At 42.7% G+C, this 21,494-nt stretch overlaps 2 protein-coding genes across 3 annotated transcripts; both read left to right on the forward strand.

Moving 5' to 3' along the window:
- The first annotated feature begins 355 nt into the window (after window positions 1–355).
- pnpt1 (polyribonucleotide nucleotidyltransferase 1) lies at window positions 356–10,272 on the forward strand. The gene is made up of 28 exons (XM_080507906.1): window positions 356–546; window positions 1,158–1,218; window positions 1,931–2,005; window positions 2,095–2,200; window positions 2,298–2,347; window positions 2,441–2,504; window positions 2,590–2,637; window positions 2,756–2,869; window positions 3,377–3,563; window positions 3,764–3,815; window positions 4,546–4,603; window positions 4,691–4,787; window positions 4,887–4,989; window positions 5,190–5,260; window positions 5,423–5,459; window positions 5,550–5,616; window positions 5,702–5,791; window positions 5,867–5,920; window positions 6,802–6,911; window positions 7,027–7,098; window positions 7,614–7,677; window positions 7,786–7,869; window positions 8,366–8,449; window positions 8,542–8,648; window positions 9,031–9,086; window positions 9,511–9,589; window positions 9,680–9,727; window positions 9,798–10,272. Exons 1-28 carry the CDS (start codon window positions 428–430, stop codon window positions 9,951–9,953), a joined length of 2,313 nt encoding a protein of 770 aa, XP_080364032.1. The 5' UTR covers window positions 356–427; the 3' UTR covers window positions 9,954–10,272.
- Window positions 10,273–11,204: 932 nt separating this feature from the next.
- On the forward strand, window positions 11,205–21,483 carry ppp4r3b (protein phosphatase 4, regulatory subunit 3B). 2 transcript variants are annotated; one of them, XM_080507697.1, is made up of 16 exons: window positions 11,205–11,609; window positions 12,067–12,122; window positions 13,656–13,754; window positions 13,863–14,486; window positions 15,034–15,111; window positions 15,231–15,347; window positions 15,440–15,556; window positions 15,673–15,804; window positions 16,326–16,443; window positions 16,526–16,567; window positions 16,721–16,879; window positions 16,962–17,131; window positions 17,234–17,373; window positions 17,840–17,985; window positions 18,057–18,196; window positions 18,872–21,483. In XM_080507697.1, the coding sequence occupies exons 1-16, from the start codon at window positions 11,468–11,470 to the stop codon at window positions 18,974–18,976; spliced, it is 2,385 nt and encodes a 794-aa protein (XP_080363823.1). In that variant the 5' UTR covers window positions 11,205–11,467; the 3' UTR covers window positions 18,977–21,483. The 2 variants fall into 2 exon arrangements, with proteins under 2 accessions (XP_080363823.1, XP_080363824.1); XM_080507698.1 differs by having other exon boundaries at window positions 16,341–16,443.
- The last annotated feature ends 11 nt before the right edge of the window (window positions 21,484–21,494 follow it).

The following is a 21,494-nucleotide window of genomic DNA, read 5'->3' on the forward strand; positions in this document are numbered from 1 at the left end:
AGTGGCGACATTTCAACATGCATTGTCGAAATTGCTTTTATAGTTGTGAGTCTTTTGCAGTTATTATTTGGGTCTTTTTTAGACTCGTTTTGGAGGTTTTTGTAAATGTTTTGGGCTTCATCTGAAGTTGTTGTAGGTTTTAGGTTTTTTTTTTGTAGTTTTGAGTTAGGTTTACTCTAGAAACCATTCCAGATATAACTTGTGAAACACATAAAGCGGAACCATAGTTTTTTTTCCCTGTTGGTCGGACGTGTCTGACGTTACACACGCACCGCGGCCTGTCCAATCAGAGGACGCGGTAGTATGACGTCACTCCGTAACGCAACTAACTGTCATGGCAGCGCCCACATGTACACTTGAGCTGTGAAGGCAGAGACGGCAGGAGTACATTATTTTATTAGTTTTGTGTGTGTGTGAGTCGTTAGAAATGCGGTTCCTACTCGAGCTGAGCCGCTCGGCTGTTCGCCTTCATGTACGTTCATGTCACCAAAGTGTTTACAGCAGACACACAAACCCGCGGAGTGTGCGAGTGGAGCTCGGAGACAAGTGAGCTGACTTTACTCATCTCTCAGAGTTTGACTGGGGGACAGACGGATGGTTTGTTTATCACTGTATGCGTGTGAGATGCTGCGTGCGTGTGGTGTCACTTCAGTATGTGCACTTGTAAAATTGTACATTTATAAAGCTCACAGTTCAACAGAAATACTCTGAACTTTAATTAGTAGGGTATTTTCTACTGTACTGTACTGTTTCTCAAGGTGTTCTTTTCTTATCGCGTAGGCATATACACAATGTTCGATTTTTTTTTTTTTAATCAACCCGCCGAAGTTTAGACTCGGCATAAAAATGAAGGGTAAAATGATAATTTTAGTGGTTTTGAACATGGCGTGATGATTGCTGTGTTGCTATCTGTCTCAGAGCTTGAACCAAGGAGGGAAGTCACGCATACATAACTCAATCCTCAGCATTTCCTTCAACTCATATCGAGTGTCTTAAGCCAGATATTAATATTTAAAATGTGAGTTATGTCTTGTGTTTGTGGCTGAGGTTTAATATGTGGTAGACGTGCTAAATGCAAGTGTGAATGTAGGTGGCACAGTGACGGTGAGTTCTACCTCTCTTGGTGTTTTGATGTATTTATCTTTTTGTTGTTGTAGGAAACTTGAAATTTCCTCAGGGAGATTGGCTCGATTTGCTGATGGATCTGCTGTAGTGCAGGTACTCTTTGAACCCACATTTTATTATAATTTTTTTTCACTCTTAAGTTGTTCACCCAATGTTAATTCTGTTTTTGTTGTTTTGTTTTACACTACTTTGCATTCATTCTTCCAATAGTTTTCAGAGAATGGACGTATCATTTTAAATAACACATAGGGCTATGTCATTTGTAAATATTTGTTATTTCTTCTTTTCTGTTTCTTTTAAAGAAAAATGTATACATGATTTGGTTGATTATCAATATTCTAAATTTATTTCATTGCCTATCTTGTATCAACATCATGGATTTTTTTCTGTAGAGCACTAGTATATGATATTAGTTTGTTAGAATATGCAAATTATTTTATGGTTATGTCAATATTCTGATGTACCTTCACTGTTATTGGGATATACAGTATAACTAGTTTTCAAAACACTCATCGGACAAGAACACTTAGAATCCTTCAAATAGGTAGATATATCACATTTAAATTAATGTAGAATGTATGAATTATTATAGAAAGTTGTGAAGTGTAGAAAAAACATAATACTGTAAAACTCACTGATGTATTGTATTATTTGAGTTGATGTGCATTTTCATAATAAACCAGTAAACTAATAGATTTCATACATTGTAATGTCATTTCCACTCACAAAATGTGTGTCATTTCACTCTACTCAACTGAACTGGAGATTTTAATGAATATTAATGTTGCACTATGATTAAATATAGATGGAGGACACGACTGTGATGGTGACCGCTGTGAGCAAAACCAAACCCTCCCCGTCCCAGTTCATGCCCCTCGTGGTACGTTCAACACTTTGCCTGGATCCATATGCAGTCTGCTTTTTTTTTTTTTTTTTTAACAAGGAAGTATTTCTGGTTTTGATCAACAGGTGGACTACAGACAGAAAGCAGCGGCTGCAGGTCGAATCCCCACCAACTATCTGAGGCGTGAGCTGGGCACCACCGACAACGAGATCCTCACCAGCAGACTGATCGGTCAGCCGATGACCGTCTTCTCCGCCTTCCTTTGGCTTTTAACATACAATCATTGCCCAGTGAATGTCTGCGACTAAATCTTGTGTATTTTGTTCAGATCGATCGATTCGACCACTTTTCCCCTCGGGTTACTTTTATGACACTCAGGTCAGTTCAGTTTGACATTCTTTTTGATATTTTTTCCTTATTCTTTTGAATGTTAAATAGTGATGTTTGCATGTACGTTTTCTTGTCCTGCAGATCCTTTGCAATCTGCTGGCAGTCGATGGCATTAATGATCCTGCTGTGTTGGCTATTAATGCAGGTGAGGTTGTGTTTCAGCCATCCTCGTTTCACAGAGAGTCCATTTTTTTAAGATGTTAAGCGAAAACTCTTTCCTTTGACAAAAGCTTCTGCAGCTCTGGCTCTGTCCGACATCCCCTGGAATGGACCCATCGGTGAGGAACGCACAGCAGATTTAACGTCAACACATCTCAGTCTGTAGGTTTAGTTTATTCACTTGAACTTCGTGTGATGCCACTGACTTGTGTTTGAACGGCCTGCGTGGCGGTTCAGGTGCTGTGCGTGTGGGAATGGTCAACGGAGAGTTGCTGGTCAACCCCACGAGGACGGAGATGGCTTCCAGCACGCTGAACCTGATCGTGGCCGGGGCTCCCAGCAGTCAAGTGGGTAAGCTGAAGAAATCGTTTATATATTTTTGCTTCCCAAATATTTTCTAATTTCAGTCGACACACTGAGTAGTCTGCATGTCTCAGTATAGTTAATGGCAATACAGGGTAGTACCACTTCTCACTTCAAAATCCAGTCAATTTCAATGTCACAAGATGTGACATGCTGCTTTTATAATTGCCTATTTATTGTCTCAACATTTCAGTTTTTTCTAACCTTGGAAGATGTTGATACTTTCACTGCACTGACAGTAAACCATCGATTGCAACCTATAGCACCTCATTGTGTGTCAGTGTTTTAATGTGATATCAACATTGTTTGTTCACCTATTGCATTTTTAACATGTTGGCGATATCAGTAACCGAGTGTGCAAAAGTGAGCTCAGTTACAAAGATCTAAAACCTCCAAACAAGCTCAGCTTGGTAGTTTCCCTCGATTGCAGGACATTCGACACGTTTCTGTGTCCCAGCATTACTCTGGCTCACTTGCCTCGTGTGACTCTGTCAGTGATGATCGAGGCGTCGGCGGAGAACGTGCTGCAGCAGGACTTCTGCCACGCGGTGAAGGTGGGCGTCAAACACACGCAGCAGATCATCCTCGCCATCCAGCAGCTGGCCAGAGAGCAGAAGATCACCAAGCGTGTCCCCGTCAAGATGTTCTCAGCCCCGAATGACATGGTGGAGCATGTTCGGAAGTAAGAGCAGAGACTTTAATGCTTAGCAGTGCTGAAAAGAGCAGATAATAAAGATGATAAGTCTGTGTAAAATTATCGGGATAAAACTGAGAATCTTTTAGGTTTCAGTGGTTTTCCTGTACAGCTGTTTACTTTTTGAGAAAATGTTTTATCTCGATTCCACAAAACTGAGTAATAAATGCTTTTTCTTACCATTACAGAGTAGCTTCTGAGGGGATCTATGGTGTTTTTGCTGATCACAGACATGATAAGGTAAGACCTGAGATTCCTGACGACTCTTCCTTGTTCTTTCCTTCTTCAGCCATCATTTTAAACTTTTTATTGGCAAAGCATTCATCAACAGTTTGACATCTATCCTTTTTGGCCAAAACTACGAGACTGTTTATGATATTTAACAAAATCAGAAATGATAAAAGTAGCTTTGAGTCCTCATGCTAGTCGTCACAGCGAAATGGAGGACCTCTATGAGGCGAGTGTTTAATCACAGAAACGATTCAAGGAGCAGCTACACTCACCAGTTGTACGTATGTTGACTCTTCTGTAGTTATGAAATCAAATGAAATGCAGTCAGTCGAGCAGTAAAAGGAGTCGAATACCAGTGTCTGTGACATTTTTCAGAATTCTTTCAAAATCTCAGACATCATCGAAGCTAAGGACTTTAAAAGTTTGATACAAACTACTTGATGTGTCTGCTAATGATTAATTGAGACGTATCAGCAGAATAAAATGCCTGGTTGGGGAATGATAAAAGTTAGTTTTAATAGTCGGCAGTCAAATGTAACATTTTGAAACAAAACTGTTTCCATCTGACTGCTTCTTATTGAGCTTTTCATTGTCCAGACTGTGTTTATGAGATGTGTTCTATCATAAGTAGTTTCCCCAGATATTTTTTTCAGAATATAACAAGATGTGCACAAGCTTTCCACCACCCAAGGTGTGGTTACAACCGCCTCCTGTCTCCTTTCAAAATGCTACATTTTAGATTTCAAGAGACGAAGCGATCAACAAAATTCGCCTGGAAGCTGAAGAGAACCTAAAAGGTGACCCACTGAAAGAATTTCAGCTTTTCTTATTCTCCTTTCTTGCCATCTCAAACTCGAAACTGTATAATGTCTCTTTTTCTGTAGAGAAATTCCCACAAGCTGAGCCCTTTGAGATCATCGAGTCCTTCAACACCGCGTGCAAAGAAATCTTCCGCGGGTTAATTCTCAACGAGTACAGGAGGTAAGCTCAACCTGCGTGGACTCTAAACGCTTCCTGGTCAATCGTCTGGCTGCGTGAACGCGATCAAAGTTGGGCGATTTCTCCTGCGTGTGTTGTCAGGTGTGACGGGAGGGAGTTGACCGCTTTAAGGAACATTTCTTGCGACGTCGACCTTTTCAAGCCTCTCCATGGCTCCGCTTTGTTTCAACGAGGACAGACACAGGTCTGTGAGGAATTCAAACTTTCACTATTTATTTATTTTTTTTCTTTAACTGGCACTCAGTAGTTAAACTTGGGTTCGCCTTTCTCCAGCTAAGAAAGGTGACATGTTGCAGTTTTCATTCGGAATGTGCGAGCAGCAGGGCGCTATGACGCTGCAATAGCCGACACTGCCCGGGTGTTTCTGTTGTTTGCCTCCTGTAGGTGCTGAGCAGCGTCACGTTCGATTCCCTGGAGTCCAGTGTGAAAGCAGATATTATCACCACAGCCCTCAGGTCTCAGTGCACAATAATCACCACCACTGTAACTGTCCTTTTCCCTTAGTCATTTAAATAGTGATTTAACCAACACGGTAAATACAAGTTAAAAGCAGTATCATGTAAAGAAATCACTTAAAATGACTATTTTATTTCTCATCTTTTGTTTCCTTTCTGCAGTGGAATCAAAGACAAAAACTTCATGCTGCATTATGAAGTGAGAAAAATCCCGTTTTCTTATTTTAAAGTTGCATTAATTGTCTTTTATGAAGATGAATTCAACATTTAATAATGCGTTGCATTTCAGTTCCCGCCGTATGCCACCAATGAGATTGGGAAGACGGGCGGCTTCAACCGGAGAGAGCTCGGACACGGTTTGTTCTCGTCTCACGTCCCCGGCGCTCGTTCGCCGCCCACGCTCGTAAAGACTCGTTTGTGAATTGATCTGTGCGTCGGCAGGAGCGCTGGCTGAGAAAGCTCTGAGGCCAGTCATCCCGAAGGACTTCCCTTTTACCATCAGGGTCACAGCCGAGGTGCTGGAGTCAAACGGTGAGTGAGGTGATGCAGTGTCCGACTGTGGAAACGACGTCCGCATCATGTTCTCCACTGCTTTTCTTCTTTCAGGATCCTCCTCGATGGCTTCAGCTTGTGGAGGCAGTCTTGCTCTAATGGATGCAGGTAGCCAGTCTTCGATTTGAGGATGCATAATGCAATAAACATAAAAATGAACAGTACAAAAATAATACTTCAATATCTCGATGCTTGAAATCTGACCTCACTGCCGTGTCACAATGTGAAACTGAAATTTGAGAAAATACACAAATATAATGACATTTTTAACTGGAATCACTCTTATATACAAGTTGTACAAATCACGAAGCAACAAAGTTGATCAAATATTGGATAAAAATGTGTCGGCATGCAGTACTTGCTACAGATTTGATGATAATATCAACAATCTACTGTGATCAAGATCAACTGTGGGAATAATCTGGGGTATCACACACACACACACACACACACACACACACACACACACACACACACACACACACACACACACACACACACACACACACACACACACACACACACACACTTATCTTTTTAATTTCACAGAATGAATGTTTGAAAACATAACTTTTATCGGGTCACTAACATCACCAATCAAAGTAAATATTCGATACTTATTAATTGGATCTTATTGTCATTTCCCAGCTGAACAAACAAGTTGGTGCAAATCTGCATTTGCTAAAACATTTTTCTAGAAATGCAAAATACTGAACGTTTCACTAATAGGAAATATTCTAATTTATATTCCACTATAAAAAAAAAATAATTCAACTTTTATACTGAAGGTGAACAGCCATCCACAAAAACCCTCATTTGTACCTTTATTATCTACTATTGGTTAATTTTGCATTAATTGAAGATTAGATTGAAGATGGAGTCGGACCACTTGTGTTTCTGATGATGATGATGCTGATGATGATTAAGATGATGATGATGATGATGATGCACTCCTCAGTTTATTGTTTCCCTCACATGTCCGTGTCCAGGTGTTCCCATCTCTGGTGCTGTGGCAGGTGTCGCTGTTGGCCTCATCTCTAAAGCCAACCCGGAGAAGCCCGCTGAGATAGAAGACTACAGATTATTAACAGATATCCTGGTCAGTGTGCAGTAATTTCCTCCTATTTGTGACTGTTGTGGCTGGTTTTTTTTTTCATTTGTGGAAAAAAAAAGAAAAGAGAAACCCTAATGTGCGATGTTCTTGTTTTAAACAGGGAATAGAGGATTACTTGGGAGATATGGACTTCAAACTAGCAGGAACAAATAAAGGCATCACTGCTTTACAGGTAATGACATGTTTGATATCATCTTTTTGACTTTACTGCAGTCAGTCCATCAGGTTTTCCTTCAAACTTTTTGAAAGATGAGATTTGAGAAGAAACCAGGTTTTAACATTTACATGTATTTTAAAAAAAATGAAAACTCCTAATAAAGACCATCTACGTTCTTTATGGAAGCATGTTTCACAACTCAATGATTGGGGAAGAAAATTTGTAATAAGACAAATGAAAACATAATGCAGAAATATAACAAATGTTTCAGACTGTTTATAGAATTAATGTAACTTTTAAAGTACTACGAGGTAACACTTTAAACTGCTTTTCTCAGCAAAAACATTCAGAAAGTCTGACTTTCTATTGAAACTTACCACTAAAATTACTTCAAGAGATGAGACATTTATTTGGACGTTTTCATGTAAAAACTTGAAGCGGTTTAAATGTCTGGCAACCCTGGAGATTGTGACAGTAAATTAACACTATCTTGAGTTTTAATTCCAGTCTTTTTCTTCCCTAAACTTCAGGCTGATGTGAAGATACCAGGGTTACCTCTGAAGGTGGTGATGGAGGCCATCCAACAGGCCACAGGTGCCTCATCAAATGTTAAAACTTTACATTGACTTTTATATAAATATCAACATGAATACATGTAGTCGAGACGTTGATGTATTTTGTTTCGATGCTGTTTTATTTCAGTGGCAAAGAGGGAGATTTTGGGCATCATGAACAAATGTATCGTCAAACCCAGAGAGCGCAGGAAAGAGAACGGACCTGTGATCGGTAGGTTTTGTCTTTTTAATAGACAAAAAGTGTGTTTAAAAGTATATTTTATATGTGTAGTCTGAAACTGTGGTTGACTCGGAGGGAAACTTTTTTTCTATTTTTCTTTTACGTTTTAACAAGGAATCATAAGCAACACAAACAGGAAGTGGATTGTTTCAATTCATCACATTGTTATTGACGAGTAGAAACGAAACATGTTGATTCTTATTAAAGATAATATTAGTGGAAAACCACAACGGTTAAGAGTCATTTCAAAATGTATCCAACTTGCACAAGAAGAGTTCTGCTGCTTCTTCCAGTATCTGGCATTTGTGTTTTTGATGGAGCCGGGGAGCTCATGTTAAAAATGCTTGTGTGACTTTTACTGAGGAAGTCCTGTAGACACTGAGTCTGAAATGGGTCTGAAGCTTCTTTTTTTAATTTTTTTTTATTGAATGGTCCAGGATTTAGTATAAACTGGTTAAAACTGAAAGTTTCTTGTCACTGTTATCAGAAACGGTGAGGGTACCAGTGTCAAGACGAGCGCGCTTCGTTGGTCCGGGAGGATACAACCTCCGCAGGCTCCAGGCTCAGACGGGTAACAAGTGAAAAGATGAAGTAGAGGCTTCCGCAGAAATAAACCTGCAATATCGTCCCCATCTCCATCCCGGTTCTTTTTCCTTCTTTAAGGCGTGACAATAAGTCAGGTGGATGAGGAGACGTTTTCTGTGTTCGCGCCAACGCCGGGAGCCATGCACGAAGCGCAGCAGTTCATTCATGAGATCTGCAAAGACGACGTGAGTCCAAACCTCGGTCAGGCAACCGACGGCCCACTGGCCTCTGTAGTGGTCCTCACGCCAATTTCACAACATTTATAGGAGGAGGGAAAGTCATTTTGGCTTTATTTGACCTTGATATACTCTTTATCGACAGTTTTAAATGAAACCCACGTCCTACAGATTGTTATAGTTCAGATACTTGGTCGCTATTTGGCTCGTGAGTAAGGCATTTCTGTGATTACTGCATTTAAATCATCACAGAATATTTTGTCACCTATTTGCAAATGAGTGTTAATAGACTGCAAAACATTTCAATGGCTGTACAATCAAACATGAAAATATTGTCTATTTATGCGTGGGTTTGGACAAAATGTGGAAGTCTAATGTGTTTGTTTTGCAGCAAGAACAGCAACTGGAGTTTGGTGCTGTCTACACTGCCACCATCACAGAAATGAGGTGAACTAAACCGCTGCATTTTACATTTACGTTTACTCATGAACACCATTTTATCATTTATCATAAATTATCTCACTTCAGAATGGATATTTGGAAAGGAAATAAGACTTTATGGTCGATAGAGAACCATTAAAAGCTTGTTAAAAAAAAAGGTGCCCAAATGATATTTTACATCCATTTCTTGTAATACTACATTAAGGCTTTACAGTTGGATTTACAGTTTCACTTGCCAGTCTGTATGTGGCCCGCCAGTTGAAGCCAGTAAACCCGCCTTCTGCCATTTTATTGGACACTTTATTTGCAGTTGCTGTTGAATACAAAAGAGTCAGAATAGGAAAGACAATTGAATGTGAATATTATAAGCCATACACAATGATAACCTGTTAGCATGCATACTAAAGGCCCATTCTTCTTGTTTTTTTAGGGATATTGGTGTGATGGTAAAACTGTATCCCAATATGAGTGCAGTCCTGCTGCACAACTCGCAGCTGGACCACAAACGGGTCAGTCCACCTGCCTTTAAAACAGTTTGTCTGAGTTTATGAGTGCCTGAAGTATTGTGGAATCACTGCTTTGTTTTGTTCCTCCTCCAGATCAAACATCCCAGCGCTTTGGGTTTAGATGTAGGACAGGAGATCCAGGTACGTGTTTGTTAGCTCAGACAGTCGGTGGGCGTCTGCTGCTCCTCTCTAAATGCTGCTCTGCTCCCAGGTGAAGTATTTCGGACGAGACCCGACAGACGGCCGGATGAGGCTTTCACGGAAGGTGCTGCAGTCTCCTGCAGCCACTATTGTCAAGACAATGAGCGAGAAACAGAGCATCCACATGGGATCGAGCAGCAGCCCCTCAACAACCACCGAGTCCTGACTCCTACAAACTCCTCTCCTGATTTTTCAGGAAAAGACCAACACCAGGAACATGTAATCTCATTCTGGTCCGAAGCATTTTGAGAATGAAGAGCGTGACTGTAGTGGAAGACGCGTTAAAAACTTGCAACATGTTTTCTCATTTGTCCGCATCAAAAATGTAACAATTTGTTTTCGTTTTTCTGAGTGAATCACATCCCTGGGTGTGGTAACACTGCCTCGTGTGCAAAGACACGTCCAGGTTTGATATCTGCTGCGTAGGTCATGCAGTCAGTACCAAGCTCCAGAGAAACAAAAGGAGGGGTGTGTTTGTTTGCTTTTTAAATATCCCATTCATGTTGTGCAACATTATATTGTATATGTCACTGTAAATAAATTGATTACTGATGCTTTTGTGTTTCTTTAAAAAAAAAAAATGCACAGACAAACAATCAAAAATGGATCTGACCGGATAATCTAATGCCGCCTCGTATAGAAAAGATCTATTAAAACTTAAAACCATTTTATCTCACCGACAAAGAGACATGTGCTGCATTAACACAAGAAGACAAAAACAATCCCCTATTTTCTAGTATTTTGTAGTTACTCCTTGATTTTGGCCCGTGTCAACACACAGCCAGCCTAAATATATTTTCATATTCATTTTGTATCCATGAAGCTTCATCTGAAAAAACAAAACATTGTGCAATTTATTCATTCATTTTACATAAGTATTTCTGAGTGTTTTCAACCAAAACCGAAAAAACCCATCTAAATCAGGGGTATCAAACACATCAGGTTTTTAAAGAAATGTGTAAATCGTGAGCATTTACAGAATTAACTGGCACTTCCCCGCAGAAACAAACTAAAGGAAAAATGTGCAGCTATAAATGATTTCTGTATGATTTTTCCACCAGTTTATTGGTGAAAGAGTTCAACTTAGAGGGCAGTGGTATGTGTAATTTATTATTATTTGTCTCTGGTGTGAAAGTTGCTGTAATAACACCATTTACAAGTTAAGTCAATGTCGATTCTTGTTGAAGAGACCGTGTTTCCTTAAAACAATACATTTCAGAGAAATGAAGTAAGACGAAAAACTCACCTGTCTTTCCACGACTTGCAGGTGGCTGCTATTACCCTTCTGGCCAATAGGTGGCGCAGTGAGCTCCAGGTGCTGCGCTGATTGGGTGATTCTGGCCGGGAGGCGGAGCCCCCGCGGCACTTTGCGCTTGATTGACGTCGAAGAAGAAAAAGAACACAAGATCGGATTACAAGATGGCGGCGTGTGGACGCTAGCTCGGAGGCCGTTCAGGAGTTGTTTTTACACTTTTAACTCTTCGGCCCTTCTGTGTAATCCATTCACGCCTCCGAGCGGAGCATGTTCTCAAAGTAGCTGCCGATACGTTTTAGAACTCGCCTCGGACGCGCATGGTTTGTAACATGCGGGAGAAAACAAAGTTAACAGGTCGAGAAAAACAGTAAACGGTGAGAGCCTGTTAGCAGCCCGCTAGCCTGCTAGCTCCCACTCCGTTCGCCATGTCGGACACTCGGCGGCGGGTGAAAGTGTACACGCTGAATGAAGACCGGCAGTGGGACGATCGGGGTACCGGACACGTCTCGTCGACATTTGTTGAACGGCTAAAGGGAATCTCGTTACTCGTCCGGGCCGAGTCGGATGGTGAGTTCTGCCTCGCGCTACGTGGGCTAACATTAGCATGCTAACACTTATCTAACCTTCAGTTTACTACTTGCTCGTCCGGTATAGTTTTGTACTCCTGCTCATAATCTAGTAGCAATGGGCTAACAGATCCAGACTGTAGGAGAAATTATAATTTGACTCGTCTCACGTCTAAAACCAGCAGTCTGTGGGTTAGCAGGTGTTAGCAGGCTCATTATAACGGACGACGTGATGTCAGGAGCACGGGGCCCGTCAGAGTCTGCTCACAAAGCTACAAACTTCTGGATCAGCACCATTAAACCTTCAGAATTATCTCCGATGTTCATCTGGGAGAGATCAAATCACATTGAACAGTTTCTCGTGTTCAGACTCCACTTTTTGTTGTAATTGTTTGAGTATCCATATGGAAAAGAAAAGTATTTGGTCATATCTGAATTGCTGTATTTGTTTCTTTCAGGATCTTTATTGCTGGAATCGAAGATAAGCCCAAATACAGCATATCAGAAACAACAGGTATGTATTGATCAGAAGCTACATTCTGTTTCTATAATCAAAGTTGTTTCAATGCATATCTCTTTAAGGATTTGGAAACCAAGTTATTCTGTTAATATGTATAAGTGTACGTGCTTGTACAGTCAGGCTGGGTAATAATTGGTTCTTTCTTATTCATTCTTTTTCAAAACTTGCCAATGAACCATCTACTTTAGAGTAATTTGAGTCAATCTCCAACTTTATCTTCATGTCAGTCTTACTTGTTTTTTCGCAATATGTTTATTGTCTTTCTTTTTACCCTTTCCATAACAATCATAAATGGCAGATTCATAATACCTTTTTTTTTCCCGGTTCGGCAAACAATATTGTGTGATTGAAAGCCTTCCGGTGTCAGAACAGACCGTAGACAAGACTCTTGTAAATGCTATATTTACTATTCACATTTCTCACACAGATCCAAACACTTTCCAGCTGATGTTAGATTAAATCAACCTGAATGAACAGCACCAACATGACCGATACATAACAACGGAGCGACAAGTACATGATTTTGACAGTTGAACAAATGATGGCAGGGGGAAAAAAAGCAATATCAGCAGCACATCGTGTGTGTGTGTGTGTGTGTGTGTGTGTGTGTGTGTGTGTGTGTGTGTGTGTGTGTGTGTGTGTGTCCGCCCCTCCCTCCACGCCCACCCACTCGGTGTGGTTGGAACTGTTGTGGGGAGGCCTGCAATGCAAGGAGGCCTTTCCAAACGTGCAAATATGCATACATTCACCTGCTCCACCTATTATGCCCTCTCGACCAGGTCACTCGGTAAAAAGCAACAAGTTCATGTTCGAGTAAGAAAAAAATCGAGACTAATGTGTCACAGATGGCCATAATCATAACTTATGTGTACAGTTCTCATCTGCAATGATGTCCATGTATGGTTCCCAAAGTAAAAAAAAGAAAATCATTTTTTTTGCCCTTGGTCGTATATGTCAAATCATCCAAGTCCAATTCTCCTGGAAAGTTCCTTGTCCACTGTTTCACTTGAAACCAGATCTATGGGAGATGATGATATGTAGGTCTATTTTTCACACTAACATGTTGTCATCACCTATATGTGCAAGTGAATCCATTGTGGTGAAAAATATAGGAATGTCTGACCATGAGACTAATCAGATACACATTTCTAGCCACGTTGGACATTTATGTACTAAAGCTTTCATAATTTTTATAATCATTGTGATGATTGAGTGCAGAAAGTTTAAAAAAAACAAAACATTGCCAGCTCTGGGTTTTATTTAAAGTTATATGATAATACTGTTGTTGCGCATATTGCAGCAGTAAAGTGGTAGTGTTGAACTTTAAACTGTTGCATTATGGGTTTCTGTTGTTATTCATTCAAAAGAAATGTTTTGCATAAGGTCCATGAACATGTTCTGTCTCATTCTCTACTTTCGAAGTATATTCTGAATATCTGACCTTGGTGTTTGAATGTTCGCGAGTCGTGAAGATGAAATTGTCTCTTACCTTTTGAGTGAGGTTTGTTTTCTATTCCTCTCTTTCAGGACACACTGATTGTATGGTCGGAGGCAGATAACTATGACCTTGCCCTTAGTTTCCAGGAGAAGGCGGGATGTGATGAGATCTGGGAGAAGATCTGTCAGGTAATGACATGTTTTGAAGGTGGTTAATTATGTAGACGGTACCTTGTAGATAAAGACTGATCCCTGGTGTTCCTCTCCTTCTTTTTTTTTTTTGCCCATTTGATTCAGGTTCAAGGAAAGGACCCTGCTCTGGACATCACCCAGGACCCCATCGACGAGTCTGAGGAGGAGCGCTTCGAGGAGATCCCAGAGACGAGCCACCTGGTGGAGCTCCCTCCTTGTGAACTGAGTCGACTGGAGGAAATCGCAGACCTGGTCACCTCGGTCCTGTCGTCGCCCATCCGGAGGGAAAAACTGGCCCTGGCTCTGATGAGTGAGGGCTACATCAAGAAACTACTGGGTCTGTTCAGAGTATGTGAAGACCTGGACAACAGGGAAGGCCTCCATCACCTCTATGAGATTGTCCGGGGAGTCTTGTTCCTTAATAAAGCGGCCCTGTTCGAGGTCATGTTCTCTGACGACTGCATCATGGATGTGGTCGGCTGCCTGGAGTACGACCCGGCTCTGGTTCAGCCCAAACGGCACAGAGAGTTTCTGACCAAGACGGCCAAGTTTAAGGAGGTGATTCCCATCACGGACTCTGAGCTGCGGCAGAAAATCCACCAGACGTACCGAGTCCAGTACATCCAAGACATCATCCTGCCCACGCCGTCGGTCTTTGAAGAAAACTTTCTGTCCACGCTCACCTCGTTCATCTTTTTCAACAAGGTGGAGATTGTCAGTATGTTACAGGTAAGAAGGATCGAACACGCCAACTACCGTCAGACTGTTGCGAGATTAAAGATTATTCATTATAATAAACATTTTTCTCAAATCCGCACTCGAGATGTGGCTCAACGTGTTGGTTTCAGAAATTTAAATGTTTGCATAAAAAGATCGTTATGCAGTTCAGTCTTCCAACACCGTTTATGATCATTCTCAATAATGGTGGTTGTTTCTGTGTGAAGTTAATTCAAATAGAATACATGTTTGACTTTCATATTAAAAAAAAAAAGACTTATTTGGATAGCTTAGTTTGTTTATTGAAATACTGGTCATTTTTTTAGTCTGAAGGTAAATCATGAGAGTTTGTACTCGACACTTTTGTATCTTACATTTTTATCATCCTGTTTGAAGAAGTTTTGACTTTTTTTTTTCCCACTCTGGTTCCCGTTGCAGCAAAACTCGAGTCCCAGCAGCCTCTTAAGTTTCCTCTTCCTCATTTAGTTAATTTCTATAGTTTCCTTTTTCATTTCTCTGTTATCTTTTGTTCCTTAACCTGGTTGTTGCTGTGCTGCAGGAGGACGAGAAGTTCCTCACGGAGGTCTTTGCACAGCTCACAGACGATGCCACGGAGGACAGTAAACGAAGAGAGCTGGTAAGCGAAAGGGACTCCCAGGCAGATATTGACACAAAGAAAAACGGAACGAGTCTTTAAAGGTTTTAATGCTCAACAACCCTCTTATTGTTCCTTTCTTTCTCTCGTCCTCTTCTCAGGTGAACTTTGTCAAAGAATTCTGTGCTTTTTCACAAACGCTGCAGCCTCAAAACAGGGACGCTTTTTTCAAAACCCTGGCCAATCTCGGCATTTTACCGGCTCTCGAAATCGTCATGGTACGTTCTGCTCGTCCTGCGGCTGTGATCCTCTCTTGTTGACGCAGCGGTTGGACAAGTCGTTACGGCATCTTTGTGTTCCTCTGGTTCAGGGCATGGATGACCTGCAGGTGAGGGCTGCAGCGACCGACATCTTCTCCTACCTGGTGGAATTCAGCCCCTCCATGGTCCGGGAGTTTGTCATGCAGGAACCACAGCAGACGGACGACGTAAGCAGCCAAACGTCGTGTCGTGTTACACCTTTCGCTTGTCGAGCAGCCACCTTGACTTCTGCCCCTCGGCGTATTTAAAGTGCATGGCGTTGATTGCGTCTTCTGTGTTTCAGGATGTGTTGCTGATCAATGTGGTGATAAAGCAGATGATCTGCGACTCCGACCCGGAGTTAGGAGGGGCTGTCCAGCTGATGGGTCTTCTCAGGACACTCATCGACCCGGAGAACATGCTGGCGTCCACCAATGTAAGACAAGCCATATGAGTTTATGCCGTTTTTCAATAAGAGATTATTTTTTTAAAGAATCGTCAGCAGTGACGCTTCTCGAAGCACGCTCTTACAGAACAGATTGTCTTTGTCTTTCTACCTGCTGCTCGAGCTGAGAGTTTGTACACAGTTCTTCTGTCACACTTAAGCCTTTTGGCTCGTTCTCCTTCATTATCTGTGCCGGATCACTAAAGTGGAGTCATTTTGTGGTTTTAACTTAATTATGAAATCTTATTCCAGACTTGTCTCAACACATTTAAAGCGGCTTTAGTGTGTTGATGTGTTAAAGTCTGATGAGCGAGTCCATCTTGGCTGCGCACAAACAATATAGTTATAGATAATTAAATCTAAAATGGTATGGAATGTTATATCTTACTAACTTACTGTTACTCTTGATCGGAAGATAGTTTTTTCATAGCCTTTCATAGCCTGTTGTCATTATAATGCATCTGCTGGAGGTCGTATTTCCATTTTGCCCAATACATAATATCCTCATGTAGGGTGTGTTCTTCCAGAAAACGGAGAAGACAGAGTTTCTGAGTTTCTTCTACAAGTACTGCATGCATGTCCTGACTGCCCCCCTGCTGGCCAACACTGCACACGACAAGAACTCAAAAGGTACGCCGGAGAAGTCACACCGCAGTATTTCAGCCTATATGGCGACAAACCCTTCACTTTTGTTTTCTTTCTCGTCATTCAGATCTGCAGGAGGGCTCCGCCAAGATCAACCCAGTCTGTCCAGGTGAGAACACAACAGCCACTCGCCGGACGAGAATTCACTTCTTATTCGCTCGGCGTTCTGGTTTAGTGTTCCTCTTTGCATCCGCACTGGTTTGTGGGATGTTGTGTATCTGCTCTATACTGACGCGCAGTGTTTTTGTTGCCGTCTGCGTAGACAACTTCCAAACCGCTCAGCTTCTGGCCCTGATCCTGGAGCTCCTGACCTTCTGCGTGGAGCACCACACATATCACATCAAGACCTACATCATGAACAAGGACCTGCTCAGGAGAGTGCTGGTGCTCATGAACTCCAAGCACACCTTCCTTGCCCTTTGTAAGTCCCGTCTTTACAGTTTGGAAGTAAATGGAGCACGCCATTTACAGATATCTAAAGTATTTTGGCGTTTTGCCCCCAGGTGCCCTACGTTTCATGCGCCGAATCATCGGTCTGAAAGATGAATACTACAACCGCTACATCATCAAAGGGAACCTATTTGAGCCCGTCATTAATGCCCTGCTGGACAACGGCACCAGATACAACCTCCTTAACTCAGCCATCATCGAGCTCTTTGAGTTCATTAAAGTGGTGGGTGAACGTACCGAGCGTGTACAGTGTGTGTGTGTGTGTGTGTGTGTATGTGCGCACATTTGTTTGTACAAATGTTCTGACTTTTCTTATTATTTTCAGGAGGACATCAAATCTCTCATTGCTCACATTGTGGACAACTTCTACAAGGCTCTCGAACCAATCGAGTACGTCCAGACGTTCAAGGGTCTGAAGGGGCGGTACGAGCAGGAGAAAGACCGACAGAGTCAGAGACTCAACAGGTCAGTGCACACACTCCCACCAACACGCTCAAATTCCAAGCTGGTCGAGTGACTGATGTTTTATACTCGTGGAGAAGACAAGCTTACTCTTGTGGGTAAATTTGACAATATTTACTTTGCATGCCGTATTTTCCTCTTTGTGGTGTTTAGACAGAACCCTGCTGAGTTGCCTGCCTGCAGGACTTTATGAAAATGATTATTATTGAGCATATGTATTGACACATGTGACTGATTTTGACTTCCTGTAGCGAGACAGAGGGTACGCACACTGTACTATATTTCTTCTGCAGTTAAATCGATTTGACCTGTTCTCTGGCACTCGACTGTATTTCACTACAATTCACTGGTTTTCTTTATTGTACATGTATATAAAAAATCTCCACAAATGAAGCCACAATGTATATGTGATGGTAAACAAATGTACAGTGGGAACATGAGCCGCATTGTTACGTTTCTCTTCCTGTAGATATCGCAGGGACGCGCGGTCGTTGGACGAGGACGAAGAGCTGTGGTTCAACGACGACGACGACGAAGACGACGGCGAGGCGGTGGAGAAGAGGATGGAGGACGATTTCCCCGACAGCTACGAGAAGTACATGGAAGCCAAAAAAGGTAAGCCTGAACCGGCAGTGCGGTCGTTGGCGTCGGTGATGCCGTCTTCACGCTCGGCCTCTTTCCCGCAGGAGCCGCCAACGGAGCGAACGGTGCCAACAACAACGGGAAAGCTGCCGCCATCCCCGCCGCCTCTCCCACCGTCACTCCAAACAACAGCCCAGCTTCCTCCGTCAAAACAGTCGCTCTGCCCGCCACGCCTGTAGTCAAGGTAACCACCGAGGTGGGAGCATGAGAACCTTTTGACGCCGTTGAGGGGGGATGTGTGTAGAACTTGCACACTGTGATTGTGAAACAAAGGCTTCGTTGTCTTTGATCCATCAGTAAATCACCCGTTGAGTGTTTCCATAAAGGCGCATAACGTCTGTACGACTTCCAACAGTCTTGTACGTTTATTACTCGACTTCGTGACGCGTCGCCAAGATGTGGAACTCAACGGAAGTCTGCATCACGAGACCCGCGACGCCGCGTCACGTTGTGCACCTTCTACCATGACTGCTACAACTGTGCGACACAGGAAACCCGATTCACTGCGGCCCTGCAGAAAGCACGTTTATTTACATAATCACACAATTGGATTGTGCTTGTGGTCATATTGTGCTGCCTTTCAATTGGCTGGTACATTTAGGTGGAAGCTGAATTTCTGACACCCTTTGAAATCGCTCGTAGCCGCCATCATAGATTTCAATTAGTTTTATTCCATAATTGCTTTGAGTGTGATTTAATAGTTCAACACGACAGAAATCCCACATTGCATTTATTTCAAAATTTCATTTCGTTTTCATGCAAATATTGTGACGGAGGTGAGTGTGACTCACATGAACACATAATTCTTTTCCATTGGTGTGATTGGATTTATAACGGACGTGGTTTTGTGTTCTCCCAGACTGCCCTCGTGGGCTTAGTGGACTACCCCGATGACGAGGACGAAGAAGAGGAAGACGAAGAGGAGGCACAGTCTCCCAGGAAGCGACCTCGCCTCAGCTCTTAAAGGACGACGTGTCCTCTGTTCAGCCGCGGACGGACGATGAGTCCGTCCCATCAGCCCTCTCCTCTGGTCCTTGGCCTGCCGGCGCCGCCCGACAGTCTCACGGAGGAGACGGGACAAGATGAGCTCCCACTTCCCTCCGTCTCTCCTGATCTCCCCTTTCCTCCCTCGGCGGAAGGCGAGCGAGACGTTCTCTTTCTGGAAAGATCAATCCATCTTCTCTCGCCTTTTGAGTTCTCCTCCTTGTTTACCATCTGAAGATCTCCCCATTCTCATCCCACAGAGGCTGTGGGGAAAGTCACAGTACCGGGGCAGCTCCCACTTGGTTCTTTTCTTTTTCTTTTCGCTGTTGCAGCAGTAGCGAGGAAGCTGTTCTCACCTGTTCCCCATCTGAACTCTTACCTTCTTCCCCAAGAGCTCCGGAGGACGCCCCGAACACAAACCAGCCAGTGTACAAACAGTTCAGCAGGCCAGTCAGGCTAGCGGGACTAGCCGTCATAGTTGTCATAGAAAGCTTGACTGGCCGAAGCCGCGCGCGCACACCGGCCTGCCACAGAACGACCCGTCGGACCGAAGGACCTCGGGGTAAAAACCGAGACGAGACGGGGGACGACGCTTCGATCCAGAGGAGCAGGACTCAAAACCTTCAAAAAGCCATGGCGTCCGTTTAGTCCAGGCACACACAAACCACACGTCGTCACACGCAGGACTGCGTTAGCCAGGAGTCCTGTATTTCATGACTTTGTTAAAAAGTACTGTACAGATGTTTGTTTTTCTTTTTAATCATTTTCCCTGATATGATTTTTTTTTTTTTTTTAAGTGAAGAGATACCAACCTGCCTGTGTAGTTTTTTTTTGTTGTTGTTGTTGCACAAAAAGGTGGGGTCACTGTTCGCCCTTTCAGTCAAATTCATTTATTTCTGTGTAAAGAATGCAGAAATGTCACAAATGCTGGTTTTGAGAAAAAAAGAAAAAAAAATTAAAAATGTAGTAAAGTCATTTTTGCAGCCAAAATTGGAAGGATGTCTGGACTTTTGTACCCAAGTTGCTTTCAATTAATTCAGTGGCCTCTTGATGCGCTCGGCAGCCCGTACTTTAAACTCGTGGTGAACCTGAGAAGTGTTGGCGTGCTTTCTCGTACTGAGCGCACTCCGACTCTCAATCAGTCTGAAGTTGCATCAGACATGGAAAGCCACCTCGTCCGCTCTGCGACATTTCCCAACAATTCGAAGGTTCATCTCCCGGTTCCACATTTCAGTGCATCTCCTCTCCTGATCTCAACACAAGCACACCGGGCGGTGGATGAGGAGAAAGGGGGGGTGGGGGGGGAAGCCCAGCGTGCTTTCCAGGAGTTGAATAACATGAGTGGCGGATTGTCTTTTCCTCTCATTGGTCCCCTTCCTCCCTCCCCCGATGAATTTGTACTAAGTGCATTTACTACCACTATCCACTCTAACATTTGTATGAATTTATTTGATAAGTTTTGAAATTAAATGTGACCCTGGAATTGAATTTGTGAACTTTGATTTGAGGAGCTACCGCAGCAAAACTTCTCGAGCAGGGGTGTCAGACGTGAGGGCCTGAAGTGGCCCCGATCAGGCCCAACAAAGAAAATTGTGAAAAATAAAAGAGCGAGGATTCTAAGAGTAGTAGGCAACAGCTGAGATATCGGCGAGCTACTAAAGCTTCTCAAACTGGTGCTGTCAGGGTGAGTTTATAAACCAAAAATGCATAATGCAACAGCTGTAGGAGAATGTTTTGGAACATTTCACTGTATTTTTGCACCGGAAAGTCTGTAAAATTGGTTTTATCTGGAGACTGTACTATTAGTCGTAAATATTTAGTTTTCTGAAAATGGACATTTCCATCATGTGTCCTGCACCATGACAGAAGTTCAGATTCAAAAGTTATTCTATACTCATTCACATTTGTAACAAAGTAACGCTTCATATTACTGTGTACATTAAAGTAGCTATTGTTTAACAAAACAAAAACAGAAGCTTGTTGAGTGCACACACGCTTGGGTCCGACAAGGTCACTCGACAATACGACTTTGGACAATTTCACGACACGGGATACAAAGTATTTGCGATACTGTCATTTGTGATTTGGGGAAAAAAGCAACCATCTCAAGAGCAAAACCCCTCTCGCTTCTACAAATTTGATGTGGAGTCCTGCTGGTTTCTATAAAACGATTGATTAAACAGCATACACGATAATATTACATAGAAACTGGTGCATCATGATTGCCGCGGTGAAGATAAATACTGCAACGAACCGTCTCCTTGGCCCCTTTATGTGAACAGCTGACGTTCATCGTCACGTCTTCTGCTGTGTTTTTCCTCGAGCTGCTGCTGATCCGTGCACCACTAGTGGGGGGGGGGGGGGGGAGCCCCTCCCACTGTCATTAACACTTGTGACTCCCTCGGATCAGCCGCGATCCACCATTACTACTGAGGGCGGAGAAAAAAAAACAGTCCCACTGCGTCCAAAATCACCCCTCACTACACAACCGACTCCAG

Source organism: Blennius ocellaris, assembly GCF_963422515.1.
Source record: "Blennius ocellaris genome assembly, chromosome: 13".
Lineage (NCBI taxonomy): Eukaryota > Metazoa > Chordata > Actinopteri > Blenniiformes > Blenniidae > Blennius > Blennius ocellaris.